The sequence below is a fragment of the Solea solea genome, chromosome 15, assembly GCF_958295425.1.
Source record: "Solea solea chromosome 15, fSolSol10.1, whole genome shotgun sequence".
NCBI lineage: Eukaryota > Metazoa > Chordata > Actinopteri > Pleuronectiformes > Soleidae > Solea > Solea solea.
The window spans coordinates 18,315,964-18,330,286 of NC_081148.1; the positions used below are offsets into that span (position 1 = coordinate 18,315,964).

General features: G+C 41.2%; 2 protein-coding genes across 3 annotated transcripts in view; one reads left to right on the forward strand and one right to left on the reverse strand.

Annotated features, from left to right (window-relative positions):
* Positions 1-14,323, reverse strand: part of wdfy4 (WDFY family member 4) — a 38,489-nt gene that overhangs the window by 9,654 nt on the left and 14,512 nt on the right. The window contains exons 28-51 of one of the 2 annotated variants that reach the window (XR_009242241.1): positions 14,237-14,310; positions 13,731-13,889; positions 13,529-13,617; positions 13,357-13,453; positions 13,056-13,258; positions 12,707-12,873; positions 12,506-12,625; positions 12,247-12,426; positions 12,011-12,169; positions 11,092-11,218; positions 10,842-10,990; positions 10,346-10,584; positions 10,126-10,244; positions 9,817-10,008; positions 9,628-9,728; positions 7,204-7,281; positions 6,885-7,076; positions 6,717-6,792; positions 6,408-6,616; positions 4,724-4,872; positions 4,499-4,613; positions 4,326-4,411; positions 4,178-4,240; positions 24-62 (exon numbers count right to left, since the gene is read on the reverse strand). Coding sequence is in view for 1 of the 2 variants with exons in the window: in XM_058651420.1 (XP_058507403.1) it covers positions 24-66; positions 4,178-4,240; positions 4,326-4,411; positions 4,499-4,613; positions 4,724-4,872; positions 6,408-6,616; positions 6,717-6,792; positions 6,885-7,076; positions 7,204-7,281; positions 9,628-9,728; positions 9,817-10,008; positions 10,126-10,244; positions 10,346-10,584; positions 10,842-10,990; positions 11,092-11,218; positions 12,011-12,169; positions 12,247-12,426; positions 12,506-12,625; positions 12,707-12,873; positions 13,056-13,258; positions 13,357-13,453; positions 13,529-13,617; positions 13,731-13,889; positions 14,237-14,310 (3,186 nt within the window). In the remaining variant the exon portion in view is untranslated. Of the gene's footprint in view, positions 1-23; positions 67-4,177; positions 4,241-4,325; positions 4,412-4,498; positions 4,614-4,723; positions 4,873-6,407; positions 6,617-6,716; positions 6,793-6,884; positions 7,077-7,203; positions 7,282-9,627; positions 9,729-9,816; positions 10,009-10,125; positions 10,245-10,345; positions 10,585-10,841; positions 10,991-11,091; positions 11,219-12,010; positions 12,170-12,246; positions 12,427-12,505; positions 12,626-12,706; positions 12,874-13,055; positions 13,259-13,356; positions 13,454-13,528; positions 13,618-13,730; positions 13,890-14,236; positions 14,311-14,323 lie in introns of both variants that reach the window. The other variant, XM_058651420.1, reaches the window with a different exon arrangement.
* lrrc18a (leucine rich repeat containing 18a) lies at positions 720-4,164 on the forward strand. The gene is made up of 2 exons (XM_058651421.1): positions 720-1,250; positions 2,702-4,164. Exon 2 carries the CDS (start codon positions 2,706-2,708, stop codon positions 3,441-3,443), a length of 738 nt encoding a protein of 245 aa, XP_058507404.1. The 5' UTR covers positions 720-1,250; positions 2,702-2,705; the 3' UTR covers positions 3,444-4,164.

A 14,323-nucleotide genomic window follows, 5' to 3' on the forward strand; every position in this document is an offset into this window, starting at 1 on the left:
AATAGCCACGTTTATTGAATTACCTGCCATTTAACAAGAGCTGCCTTTTCAACCACTGGAGTCTTTCTGAAACACAATAAAAACAAATACCTTGAATTAGCATCAGGGGCTGATCACTAAGCAGTACCTACCAACACAAAGTTGTTTTTTTATACTGGTCTGTTGCCTGGCAACCACTGATGGAAATGTAACATAGCAGCGCTCAAAAACAGCAGAGTGGAGGTGAGTAAGTGATTCAGGAAAAAGAAATTGTGTGTGCACAGCTGTAGGAACAGTTAAGAGACTGAAGAGCGCTAGAGTGAGAGCTACACCTCACATATATGTAGAACATGGTGCCATCTGTAGGCTGAAAAGAAATATACTCTTCAGTCATTTGTGTGACTGTAGGCTCTCTTACAAAGCTATTTTAAAGTAGGTTTTTACACTGTTTCAAACGTGTGAAAAAAAAATTAACAAAATTTGTGCCTCAAATAGTTCACTGATACTGAGCTTCCTGCTTCATTGCTATGGCAAACACATTCTTTCTCCAGCTGTTCTTTTTTCTTTTGGTTTTTTTAACACTTGTGTGTTTGTTCAAAGACTATTGTCAGGTGATATTTTAATGAGCATCCACTAAAATAACAGCACACAGTTAAAAAGTTGCCGTTTATGCAAACTGCTGAGCACAAAAACTCTTCGCACAAATTGCCTTGTTTGCAATTAATCTACCAGAGCGTGTGTTCAGCTAAACAAAACATCTATACTAAATGACAACGTTCCTCAACATTTTATTATGTATTTTACTCACGGTAAGCCAATCTAAACTTGTTTAATCGAAACTGGCGAAGCGTTCGACTGCTGCTGGAATCTCTTTTCCCTCTGTGGGCCAGTAACATGGCAATAAAGTCCAGGCGCCAAGCACCCCAGTTGCTAAGTAACGCTATTAAACAAGAGGAACCTTGACTTTGTGTTTGGTGTAGCAGAGGCTGAGGAAATGTTGGTATATACAACGGCGAAATCCTGACCTTTCCACTCAACTTTGCCACATTTTGTGCAAGGATTACGTACTGTTTGTACACTTTCGACATGCTGAAGTGGAAATGTAATTATTTTGGAGTAATTACTGGTTTGTGACAATATGAATACAGCGTTGGTTCTACAGGGGTGAACGGCCAGTTCACAAGAACTAAAGCCGATGGAATGTTTCTAAATCTTAAGACCAGCTCATCGTGTGAATAATGCCAAGTCACATGGAAACAAGACAAAATAGGGTGAGTATACATATTTTCACTCATTTTAAAAAATGTAAGTAAAGGTTTAAACAAGAGTACAATAAAATAAGAACAAAAAAACAAAAATAGATATATGCAGAGAGTAAGGTGCTACTTGAAGTGTGTCTGGTTTTAAAGACCAGTTTCTCCTCCCCTTGTCCAATAAATCATGACAAAATTATTTTTGTAAAACTACTCTTAAATCAATCATTGCATTTGGCCCAGTATGTTTTATCTAATTGCAGGCAATAATTTCATGCAATAGCTTTCTATAGGAGGTTATAATGGGAACAAGCACCAGTGGATAACCTCTCTCATCCTGAGGATGATGAATGAGGCGAGAGAGGGCCTTGGGGTGTAACACAGACACAAACAGACACACACCTTGCTCTTTTAGACAGGGAGGGGAGAAGAGTGAAGCCCTCATCACACTCACAACACTCCCCAACTATAATTTATCAAAGTCCCGATTTGACTCCTCACACACACACGTGCACATACTCTCGTACAGTACATCCGTGTCCGTCAACACACTTGCATGTTGTTGGCCTACACACACCCATGCACGCATGCATACATACACACCTCACCTGAAAGGAGCCAAACAGCTCAATCAGTAGAATGGTGAATGGTGAGGGAGCATCAGCACTCATTTGTTTTTGCTGTGTTATCCAGTGTTGCCTCTCTCCTATTGTTCCCCTGCATTAGCCTTAATTAGAGAGTCGTGCTCTTAAATACTCCCATGGGCAACACTGGGTGAGCACGCGCTAGTGCAGACACAATACTGACACACACACACACTAGCGCACGCGCGCACACACACACACACACACACAGTGCTCAGGCTCTCAATCCTCAGAGAGCATGCTTTCCTTACTGCCCTGGGCCATACATAAGCTGTTGTCTTTGAATAAATCACATCAGCTGTACACACACACACACTCACACACAGATACACACACACACACACACACACACACACACACACACATACTTACATCTAAACATAGACACAACACATTTATTTGCTGAAGTACTTTACAGTGGTGTAGTTTACATAGATTATTGTAAATCAGCTTCTTGGGAGCAAGGGATGTTATTATGAAACATCAGGTGTTCTGGCCCTTTAATCACAAGACACCTTCTGCCAAGGCGGGCCCAGCACAGGCAGATCAAACCTGTAGTGTGTTACTAAGATCTTGTAGTCCAGCTGGGGCCTTGCATCTATAGTCACTGACAAAGCTGATCATTCTTTCCATGGTCTAAACTCTTGTAAGCAACATTCTTTTACTCACATAATGTGAGTCTCAAATACTTAGATCAAAGGAGAATCTGACAACATGCCTTTTATGTTAGTGATGCTTCTCAATTTGGACGTACTGGCTCATGTAATGTTTTCTTCCAGCTTCATGCCCACTTAAACTGAACTGTTTATGAACTATTTGTTGCAGTACCATGCCTAAAAAGAAAGGCGGAGGGACTAAGGTCACCCTTAAGGCGGCAAAAAAGGCAGTACAGAAGACACCAGAGGGACTGCGCAGACTCACCTACAGCAAATTAAGAATGGCCACATTTCCAGTGTGTCTTGTCAAACTGCCCAACCTGCATGAGTTACACCTCTGCCGCAACCTGATGAAGGAACTCCCAGAAAACCTTGGGAACCTATCTTCACTCAAATGGTTAGATCTTCACACTAACAAACTGGAGTCTGTGCCAGAGTCAATTGGCAAACTAGTGGCACTGACCCACCTCAACCTCTCTAACAACTGTCTAACCTCAGCAGGTTTACCCTCCACACTAGGTTCCCTCAGTAAGTTGAAGACCCTCAATCTGGGGCTGAACAAGCTGGACAGCCTTCCGCCCTCCATGGAGGCTCTAGAGAGTCTTGAAGAATTAAGTCTGTTTGACAACCTCTTCACCACCATACCAGAGTTTATTGATGCCCTACCAAATCTCACTAAATTGAACACAAAAAGGAATCCTCTATCATGTGTCCAGGACATAAAAAAATCTGAAGCAGGGGAAAGCAGCCTGTGTTTGAGTGATGAGCACAAAGAAGGAGAAAGTGTTGGTGTTAAGTCTAAAGAGAGATGCCTGAGATATGCTGGGCTGACGGTGCCAAACTCAGTAGCTAAACTCAATCAGGATGAGTGGAGAATACGTAAAAAGTTTAAACAAGAGACAGTCAACTAAGCAAAAAAAAAACAAAACGCTGACATCACAACTGCAGACCTAAATAGCCTTATAAATACAGTAAATTGAAAAAATATGTTCTATTGAAAAGAATAAGGAAACCAGATGTAGAAGTGTGTTGTTCCATGGAGAGTGTAGGCTGCACAATAATGCACTTGACAAGTGTCTAAAGCTAAAAGCTGATTGGTCAGTGACTTGGAATCCCGCTTAAAGATTCAGCTTGATTATTTTGTAAATTTTGGTTTACAAATAACAGTTTAAGAATTATTTTGCCTACATGTTATGGTTTCAGGGTTCTGCGTGGAAGGAGTGTTGATTTCCCACATTGATCTACATTTGACACTGGCTTGATGTAACTATAGCTGAGGGACTTGACTGAGATATTATATAATATATAATTATATAAGTGTCAACTGATGAAATACGTCCTAAAGCACGTCACACTTCAGATAGACATTGTGCCAAAGCTGGAGAGTACTGAGGTCCAGTCTACTACACCAGCGTGGTCCACATTATTGGGTTTTGCTGCATACGTACAACTCAATAAATGTCAGGGACTAATTGCACTGGGGGCTTCAGAGCCACGGTCATCCAAGACAGGTTCAAACTCATCCAGATTGTAGGGGAGCTTATTCTTATAATTATATGTAAATAAAATGTCAAACTGACTATTACATTTGAATAAATTAAGTAAAAAAAATAGTTAGGTGTGAAGATTAAGAGATGACGCTTACCTGGCATTAGCGATAATCTCAGCAGCCCCTTTGCCTTTTAATGCTGACACTACTGTGCACAGCCTGCAGGAATAAAGAGAGTAAAAAGAATGAGCAACAGCATAGGAATGATTTAAAAAAAATAAAAACTTTTTTACATAAGTCCAACCTTTTATATGCAGAGACATGGTCTTTATTCAGGAATACCAGGAAGGCTGAGTGTCCACTCTTCATAAAAACCTCGATAGCATTGTCCTGATAGGCACAACGTTTTAGTTCATCAGACACAGATATAAATGCATATTCATTTAAGGATTGAGTGGGACCATTTGGATGTCTGACCTCCAAAAGGAAACGCATGAAGCGCGCCTCCTTGATATCATCATATAGCCAGCGTCTACAGCTGGCTGATGGCAGCTCTTTACTCAGCATGGTGGAGATGAAGGAGTCCTTCACACTGGCAGAGAAAGAAAGGGACATGATGATCAATTGACCCAAATCAGTAGATAAATGTATATATGTTTTTCTGTAACTACACAGAACTGTGCAGCACACACACAGGTGTACCTGCTGGGTTGGTGTTTCCTGCAGCAAATGTCTCCACTTGGACTGAGAGTGAACCCTTCACACAAGAGCAGGCTTACTTTTCCAAACAGCAGCACCCCCTCTGTCACTCCGAGGCCACTCACCATCACTACACACATCTTTGCCTTTACCTACAGTGAAACAAAGTGGGATGGAGAGAGATAGAGATACATTAAGCCCCATGTGAGAGAGGCATTTCTCTCCTGGGACATGACATGACACCAATGCAGGCACTTCAGGCTTTACTTGATTGATCATTTTAATCACATATTTTAATCATTATTAAAAAGACACAGTTGAACACTTCATTATCAGAGCTGATTGATGGGGAGGCGAGGACCCAGCTCCTTTTTTCAGCAATGCGACTGTGTGTTTTATCTCGCACCGCAGTGGACCCACATGCTGCTTTCGGCGCTAGTTGCAGCTAATGCTAAATGCATTGTGATCATGTGTGGCTAATTCTATTGTCTCCCCTCATTTCACAGTGAGTGTGTGCACCTGGCCGTATCCCTGTGTTGGCCCCTCTGCAGGCCCTCTGGGACAAAGCGCCCAAAAACCATATGGGGCCCCGACATACCCGCAGGCCCCTCACAATTTATACTAATCAAATCAGACTCTCTACCCACAGATGTAGAGTCACACTTGGTGGAGGAGGAGGAGCAGGCCCTGCCTGGCCATTATTAGGAGAATTAATCACTGCCACACACACAATGGGAAACCTGCTAAGTGATCAGAACCTTGTGTCTGAATGCGCACACAGAAACACACGATGATGGATAATATCACTTGTCATGCGAAAGCATTTGAAAAGAGTCAAGGTGAGTGAGTCTCATCCATGTGGCTTGGAAACCTTTTACTGAGCTTTATCATGGTCAGATTTTGTGCAATTAGGGAACACAATCTGGCATCAGCCCCACTGAAAAAAATAGTTACATTTATTGTTATCAAAAATTAAATACAGAACAATAAACTTGTTTCCTCATCTCTTCACTGTGCTCTGGACAGAAATGCATTATCAGTCCGAGGGTGATTTAGCTGATGACGGGAAGAAGGAGAGAAAAGGAGGACTTTTATTGACTGAGAGCCTAATGTCAGACCATTGATTTCTCCCCATACACATTACTGTCATAATCACACTATTGGCGCTGGCAAGCTAATTATGAGTGGGTCTCCCTTTGTGTAACTTTATATATGTGTGTGTATGTGTGTGTGCATTTTTCAGAGCTAATGACTGTATTCATTTGACAGGAAGCTCAGCAGGACTCACACAATGCACCACTGCAAGACAACAGGCCACACAGGCACACATCACACACACTTACTAAGCAGATGCAAGACAGCTTGCATCACCTCCTACTGTTTTTATTAATACTTCTGTCAGAAACATTAAAAGGCGCGGCTGGTTGCCGGAGCAATGAGAGTCCCTGTCAACATGTTCTTTGGTTTCTAACTCACAGGAAGAATGAGAAGAGCTGAGCTGGGCCTCGACATTAAAACATTACACTAATGAGGAAAGATGAAATTCTGATAGCAGCGCTGGGCTATTGGAATCCCTCAGTCTACATCAGATAATTAGGATTGTGAATATTAGTCGGGTGGAAGGGAGCTGTGCTTGTGTTTAGCCGTGGTTTTTTTTAGACTAACAAACCCTCCTGTGCTACAGTACCTCTTCTCCAGGGTGCAATTCCTGCAGGATTATGCGTATGTCGGGGCAGTCTTGTCGATGGGAGCAGGGTATGGGGGTCATAGAGCCAGGTGGACTCTCAGTTAAAGCAGGTGTTTCGTTTAAAACAGGAAAGAAGGTCAGACAGTCCTTTCCTCCCTCCTCTTCATCCTCTTTTGCTTCAGTGCCAACTTCCAACAGGATCTTGGGCTCTGTTACAAAGGAAAATTTTTTTCACTGAGCTTAGATCCAACACTCACATCGAGAAGAGTCAATTTAAATACAATAAAAAAAAGTAGCTCTTTTCTTAACCTGTGTCACCATCTGTTTTATTGTTGTTCTCCTCTGATGCGCCAGTCCTCAAACCCAGACACAATTTTCCTAGTACCTGTTGTAACAACAATAGTGCTATTAAATGTTAGACTATAGAGTATAATATGACAACTAAATTGGTCCCTGCTCTAAACTGAAATGCTATACCTGTCTGGATCGTCTTAAGGCCTTTCTGCGGATGCGCAACCTGGTCCGGTTGGGTCCTTCAGCAGCGTCTTGCACCCAGTCTCGGCTCAGCAGCACTCCTGGTCCAGGGCCGAACAAAGCTCTCTCCCTCAGCAACTCTGCTTCCACACGCAGCCACTTGGAGCTGACTCGCTCCCACTCGGTGGCTTGTAACTGGGAAGCAGAGACAGGCCCAGGGTGGATGGAATAGATGAGAGGGCGATGAATATTATTACAGATCTAATTTTGGCTTTTTAATAACAATTATTTCAGTATATGAATATTAGCATTTCTGCCCAACCTGTAAGTAGTTTGTTCTCATTTTCTCAAACAAGATGTGGCCTCTGTGTCGATGTGACTCCATGCAGGACAGAAACTCCTACAAAGAAAGCAGAATAACCTGATGGGTGCAAATGAAAAGAGCAGGTTGCACAATCGCTCTTCCTCTAGCTCATATTGTACACACACAACACATTATGTTCACAAAGATTGTATATTCATAACAGTATTGTTGTTTCCTCATGCAATTACAATGCATTCATAAAATTACATCTGTTCTAAATTGCATTCACTGGGCAAAATAAGCTAGTGGCTACAGTGTTACAATAACCCTGTCTGGAAATGTAATCATTTGTTGGTGTGATCTGATTAAAATAAACATTAATATCACTGAGCCTCGCCACAGTCAAGGGCAAGGTTAGTGTGCATGTGCCTTTATTGTGTGTGAACGAGTGTGCATGTGTCGATTAAAAGAGAAAAGGAAAAAAAATAGAAAAAACCACAAACAGAGCCGTGTTGACACTGCAGGATGCTCATGTTCAACAGACACACTGGGATCATATTCTGACTGTTAACTGCTTCATTAAGCCCATCATCACAGCGGTGCTCGCTGAGAGACTAGTGAAACAACATGTGTCCATTCTTACAGCTGACCCAGGAAAACCATTTAATTGACTGAATGAACATGCAGTAACTCTTTATACCAAGTCTTATTTACAGATGCTAAACCTGTGTTTTGCAATAAATAAATGAACAAAAAAGAAAACAACTTTGTCTCTAGTACAAGCAAAAAAAAAAAAAATCACACAGACAGTAATTCCAAAAAAAACAAACCCATGCATAAAAGTTGACAAAAAAATTTGACAAGCCCTCTGGAGAATGAAATCTGTTTCTCTAAATGAGTGACTGCCTATCCAAATGAGGTGCTGTGCAGAGAAGGAAATAAAGGAATAATTTGAGGGCAGATTATAGAAATATTACAGACAGAAAAGAGAGTAATAATGAAGTTTGTGAGTTAGAGCTGTGCTGTGACAGATAAACAGAAAGTCTGCGTCATCATCTCCTAATTTCATTCCTTCATTTGGACAAACATAAGTAATATATAGCATTAATTACCCTATTTAGCAGATAGGAACCTCATTGGCTTTTTAAATGTTGCATTAAATACATAACTCATCCCTTCCCTCAGCAATTAACATCAGAACATCACACTCATTTCCATTTTAATGACTTCCCAACAATACGCCACCTTTGATGATAAGGCAACATAATGTCAACTTCATTCTGGGCTGGCAGTGAATGTGTAATGAACTTAACGTGATCATTAGTGCTGTTAATTATCTTTCTAATATGAGGACACAGATATGATTATGGGAACTGCATTTGCTGATGACATAAATCTCTAGAAGGATTGTGCTGAAGCTTGACTGAGGGTACAGGCTGCCTATCAGTCTCTATATTCTCATTCATTGCCTACTTGGGGCTTTAAAATTCTTTTTTTACCCAGTAAAAGTAGATATCTGAGAACGCTCAGTCCTCTGTAAAAATGCATTAATATGGATACAGTGACAGGGGGGAAAAAGACTCTCCATAAGCTCATGACTTTCTAAATAAAGGTCATAAGTTGATGATCCCGAAATTAATTAATGACTCACTTGTTTGTTCATAAGGATGAATTGTAAAGTGAGCATACTGGCTGACCATTACTGAGGACATTAAAAGCATTTCTGAATGCTCACTGCACATGCAGCAGCCTACTCAGAGCAAAGTGCTCCACAACACAGCAGAGAAGGAGAAGGCAAGAAGGCAAACGTCCCTCCCTCTCCTTCCCAGCCTCTCAGATGGAAAAACAATTCATCAACCTCTCTGATAGCCTGTCAGAGACTGATATGATAAAGAATAACATCAAATGAATAATGTTTTCATCAGATTGGTACCAATATAATTGCCAACCCGATTTCTGTGGGCTAGATGTGCACAAACAAGAACACACACGCACTTGTGTGGAGGTGAGACAGACACACAGACGCGGTAATTTCATGCCTGTGTGCCTGAGTAATATGTCCCCGCTCCCTGCTCCAGATGGCTCGACGTCTTAAGCGGTGTGGGGGAACTAATGATGTGGGCCACGTGTTTCGGGGGGAAAAACAACAATAAACACGTCTTTAACCTTCAGCAGCAAACAGTGTGTTGTAGTGAGTGTTCCCATGGATAGGCCTAACAGATATCAATTACTATGCCCACTCAGGGGCAATCAGCTGTGATAATACAAATCCATTTAAAGAAATAATCAAACACCCCCACAGGGCTGGACGGCCCACAGCACAAACACAACAGTGACTTTAGGATGAGTGTTTGGGCTTTGGGACACAGAGGAACCTGGGAAAAGGTGACCCCACAGTACATGTCATGGGAACAAGCATCAAAGACTGATTTTTGCATTTACCTTTACTGTGAGTGACTCTTTGCTTGGTTTGCTCAAAGCTGAGCGAACAACACTGCTGATCTTCTTCTGAGGGCTGCTGGCCACCCTCTTCCTCTGACCCTCTGAGAAGATAATTGTCAAGTTTAAACATTAAGATCATGGGCTTAAGATTCTATCATCTTCTATCTGTACAGTATAATACGAGCTAACCTGTGTGCAGCAGCCACGCTTTGAGCGCCGTCTCCTCCCAGAGAGGGCTGATATCTTTCATGCTGACTGACCCCATCGCTGTCCTGTTTGTTGCCGAGATCTCTAACTTATAGGTTTCTTCGAGTGAGTGTTGTCTCTCCACCAAGACCCTTGACCAGCAGGCCTCCACCAAAGACACTAGTTCTCCGTGATCTGTTCATGAGCGAGCACATACATTTTTGCATGATGTTGTGACACAGTAAAATCCCACAGACTTAGAATTGCAAAGCAACACACTTAATATTCAGTATATAAACCTGGCAGCGTTACCTGTGGTCGTTTTTCGTCTGTTACTGAGGCGTGCAAGATGTTTGGATTTGCGAGCAAACAGGTGAGTTGAAGCCTTTCTCTTGTGCATTTTTTGCACCAGACCAAAACCTTCAAGGTAGCTACCACAATAAAAAAAGAAAGTGTGATTTTGTAAATTAAAATGACTTCAGGTTTCAAGCAACATTTTTGTGTCTGCATTTGATGATGGTTTTGCAATTACCTGCCAGATCGTATCAATAACAGACAATGAAGAAGGCACGTGACGAAGCTCACGTTTGCATTGTAAGTTGCCATGACAACATCCCAGCGTTCCATGAGCGTCTGTAACACCCTAATGACCCTTTGCTTTTCTTCTTCCAACTGCCGTGGTTGAGACAAGAAATAAAGCAGGACTTCATTGGTGCACGAGTAGAGGGCTGACACTGTCCTCTCCTTCTGAGTTTGGCCTTTCTCCAGAGCCTAAAACCAGATGGCAGTGTATCTATTATCAGTTAGTGTAATGTAGAAAATAATTATAAGTGACTTGTGGGCAGATTTCACATTTTCAAAATACACTGTGCCAATTAACTCAAAGGTAAGTGTGTCCAAATGAAATTTGTAGCTCCGTGTAAGCAGAAATTTGCAGTTTGCAAGTTTATGAAATAAATGTTTAATTTTCTTGTTAAAAGAAAAAACAATTATCTGTGTGACATGTCTATACTGTATGTTTGTCTCACCACCACAATCTGATCAGCAAGGAAGTTGAGCAAATTCTCAGAGTCTCCCAAGAATGTTCCACTGTAAAGTTTCTGCAGCAGAGTCTTACTAAAGAGAACCACATTCTCCATCAGCATGCCCATCTGTCCTTCAGGCCTCTGATTTGAGTCTGAGAGACGTAGAAAAAAAAGGTCATGTGCTCAGATGAGATTCCTATGAGCATGGGCATGGATTTGAGATATGATACATGACCCTGCATAGCAATTCTACCTTGTGAGCTGAGATGAGTGTTGTTTTCTTCCTCGTAGCTGAGCATCTGGATAATGTCCATTATCAACTCCAGCAGCTCAGTGTGGAAAATCTGCCTCTGCTCCAGCAAAGCGTCATCAGGGGAAAACTGCAACATTTAAATAGTTAATTGATTAGCAAATTTAAGCAAATGACGGACAACAAATAAATTAAAATTCACTATATATGATAGTGAAGGATATATCTATTTTTTAAATGTGTATGTGTTGTTGTCTGTGGTGGTTGTGTGTCGATAACTGAAAACACCATCACAGAAATCTTTAGTTACAAATGACAAAAAAAATGATTCATCAACAATTTTTGTGGCTCTTCCTTAGTCAGTAACTGAGCAAAGAGTGACACCTACTGGTGAAATTAGGGTTCTGCAGTATTGTAGTAAACTGAGAGCCTTTGCATTGGAAATGCACTCACAGCAATATATGGTACAGTAGGGATTAACAATGACGATTAAATATCTTAAAAATGTTTATTCTTTATGACATCTATTGTGGATGAGATTGGCACTGGGATATATATATAAGTAAGTGTCATTCTAATTTTTATTGTGTACAGAATTTAAAACAAGATGGAACAGTACCACAGGATATACCAACAAAAAAATTAAATATGATACTAAAATGCAAGGATGAGAACTTTAAGAAATGACAATTTCAAACACGTATGTGTTGCATTTTAATTAGGTAGAGAACATTGTACAATCAAAAATAAAACAATTAAATTGCTTTGTAATTTGGTTGCTTGAAATTACATTTTCAATTTGAAAATGATTAATTGTTCAGTTCTTTATTACAGCATGAATTTGTCTATATGCCAATATATGTCATAGCTGTGAGAAAATAAATAACATCTTATTGTGACAATATGGCGTGTATGTATTCACCTCAAGCAGGAGAACCAGAGGACATGTGCTGCTGTTAGCAGAAACATTAAGAAGGCTGTCCATTAGCAGTATCCGGATGAAGTCACATACTGGCTTCCTGGTTTGAAAACTCTTGACTGTGTCCTCATCATTACTCGTAACACAAGGCTCACCAACACTCTGAAAGAAGCATCCATGCCAGTGATTAACACCAGAGAGAGAATAGAACTGTTTAATTTCATGAGTAGCACACAAACCTCTGAAGTGTCCAGAGGGAACACAACTCCAGCAAGTGCATGGAGGAATTCTGGCGATGCCCACAGTGGGTCTCTTGGCTGACGACTATGGAGAAGACATAGGAACTGCATCACACTTGCTGGAAGCTGTGACTCCCACAATGCTTCACTGTCAGACATGTGCTTTGTTGGAGGAGCAGACTGTAAATGAAAAATGCATTACAAGTTAACATTATGAGGCAAACAATACAAATAGGTTGCAAGGTTATTATTGAATAACCTTAGTTATGATGACTTTGACTAACTCCAGCAGTATCGTAGCAGTTTCAACACAGAGATGCTGAGAAGGAGTGTCTCCTTGCTTGTCAATCAGGGACTGTAGAAAATCATCCAAAGGCACCTATAGATGACACATAATACAGTAATAAGACTGAAATGATGATGGAGATTATTTCAAAAAGAAAGAAAGATAAAAATGCACCTTTTCATCTGCAGTGTGACCGGTATTTTCCCCCAGCAGCAAAGTAGCCAGAGCTTCATACACTTGAGGCAGCTGAGAGTGTCTGATCAGCAGCTCCCGCAGAACATCAAAGCCTGGACACTTGGCGCTGGGACACTCATAAGACCAAGAATGAGCTTGGAGGTTGTCTGGGAATAAGTCAAGAAAAAAATTATAGGATAATTTTTTCCATAATAATGAAGTGCTTATTTATTGAATCTACTATATTAAATTTACATATAGTAGTTGTGTGTAGAAATAACTTGATAATATCATCACAATGATTCCACTGAAAGAGGCAATCTTTTATTTTACGGCATCACAACTATACCAATGACAGCAACAGCTTCTTCCATGCCGTCAATGAGTGTTCCTGGGAGCGTGGCTTCTCTGAATCTGCTCTGCTGGACCGGATTGGACAGGAAATGTGTGAGCAGTAAGAGACCCAGTTTCACAGTAGAAGGATGAAGGTGGGGCTGAAGGAAGAGCAGGAACCAATCACTGCCCAGGGCATCGAACGCTGACTTCTGCTGACTAGTGGGGAATAAGAACACGACAGACTCATTTAGTGACACCATGATATTATGGTGGGAAAATAACTGTAGTTTGACACTGTGATAGACGCTGCTTACTCTTTGGTTAGAAGGCTGTCTGAGCTGAGGATTTCGAAGAGCGATAGTAACAGCTGGTTGCGGATGCAGATGAGGTGGACTGGACTGGCACTCTGAGCTGCAGGACAAACATGTGGTTAAACCTCATGTCATCACATAAAATTGTTGTAAGGTTGTGTGTTATATTGAGTACCTGGTGTATCGTGTGAAACATCACCGTCAGATATCTCCTCAGCCATGCTACTAAGAGGAGGGAGCGTGGAGACCAGAAAGAGCCCAAGTCTGACAAAACAAAAGAACATAAAGTATATTAAATATACGGCTATTTCTAAACATATCTGTAATCTTTATGTGGAGACTGTACAACACTTATGGAATGTATTCCCACATTGTACCTGCTCAAGTCCAGAGGGGTGAAGTGAGCTTTAAGAAGGGAAGTGATGACACAGGAAATCATCTTCACTTTACGAAAGGTAACTGTGAAATCAGAGAGCTGGAAGAGCAGCTTTGGTAGCAGGCCAATGGTATGCATGAATTCTGCATTCCTGCCATCACTGTTGAGGTTACAGAGAGAAAAACAGTGAGAGCATTAATATATTTTCCCCCAGACAGATAATCCAATTCAGGAATCCATGCACATGTTCAGTCATGCTCTTCTCTTCAGCCTCTGTGACTCTGCTGAACATTACCTTGTCTGTTTCTGTCGCACATTTCCGTGATATTAATGACAGACCACTGCAGATTTTGACAGAGCAGTCAATGAGGTCTGCCATCAATGCTGGACAAGAGCCTCTTTATAGTTTTGTGTAATTTTTCCAGCCATGTCAGTTAATACTTAATTCGATTAAAGCTGTGAACCATAATAACTGTCTGTTCACACACTCAGAGCTGTGGAATTTACCTTGAGGTTTTCAGAATTTCCGTGAAGTGGTTCAAAACTGAAAGGTCCAGATTATCTGGTGTGTTCTGCCACACCTGAAAACATGAA

Excerpts from the sequence above, each read along its gene's own strand:
- lrrc18a (XM_058651421.1), top strand. The coding sequence starts at position 2,706 with ATGCCTAAAAAGAAAGGCGGAGGGACTAAGGTCACCCTTAAGGCGGCA.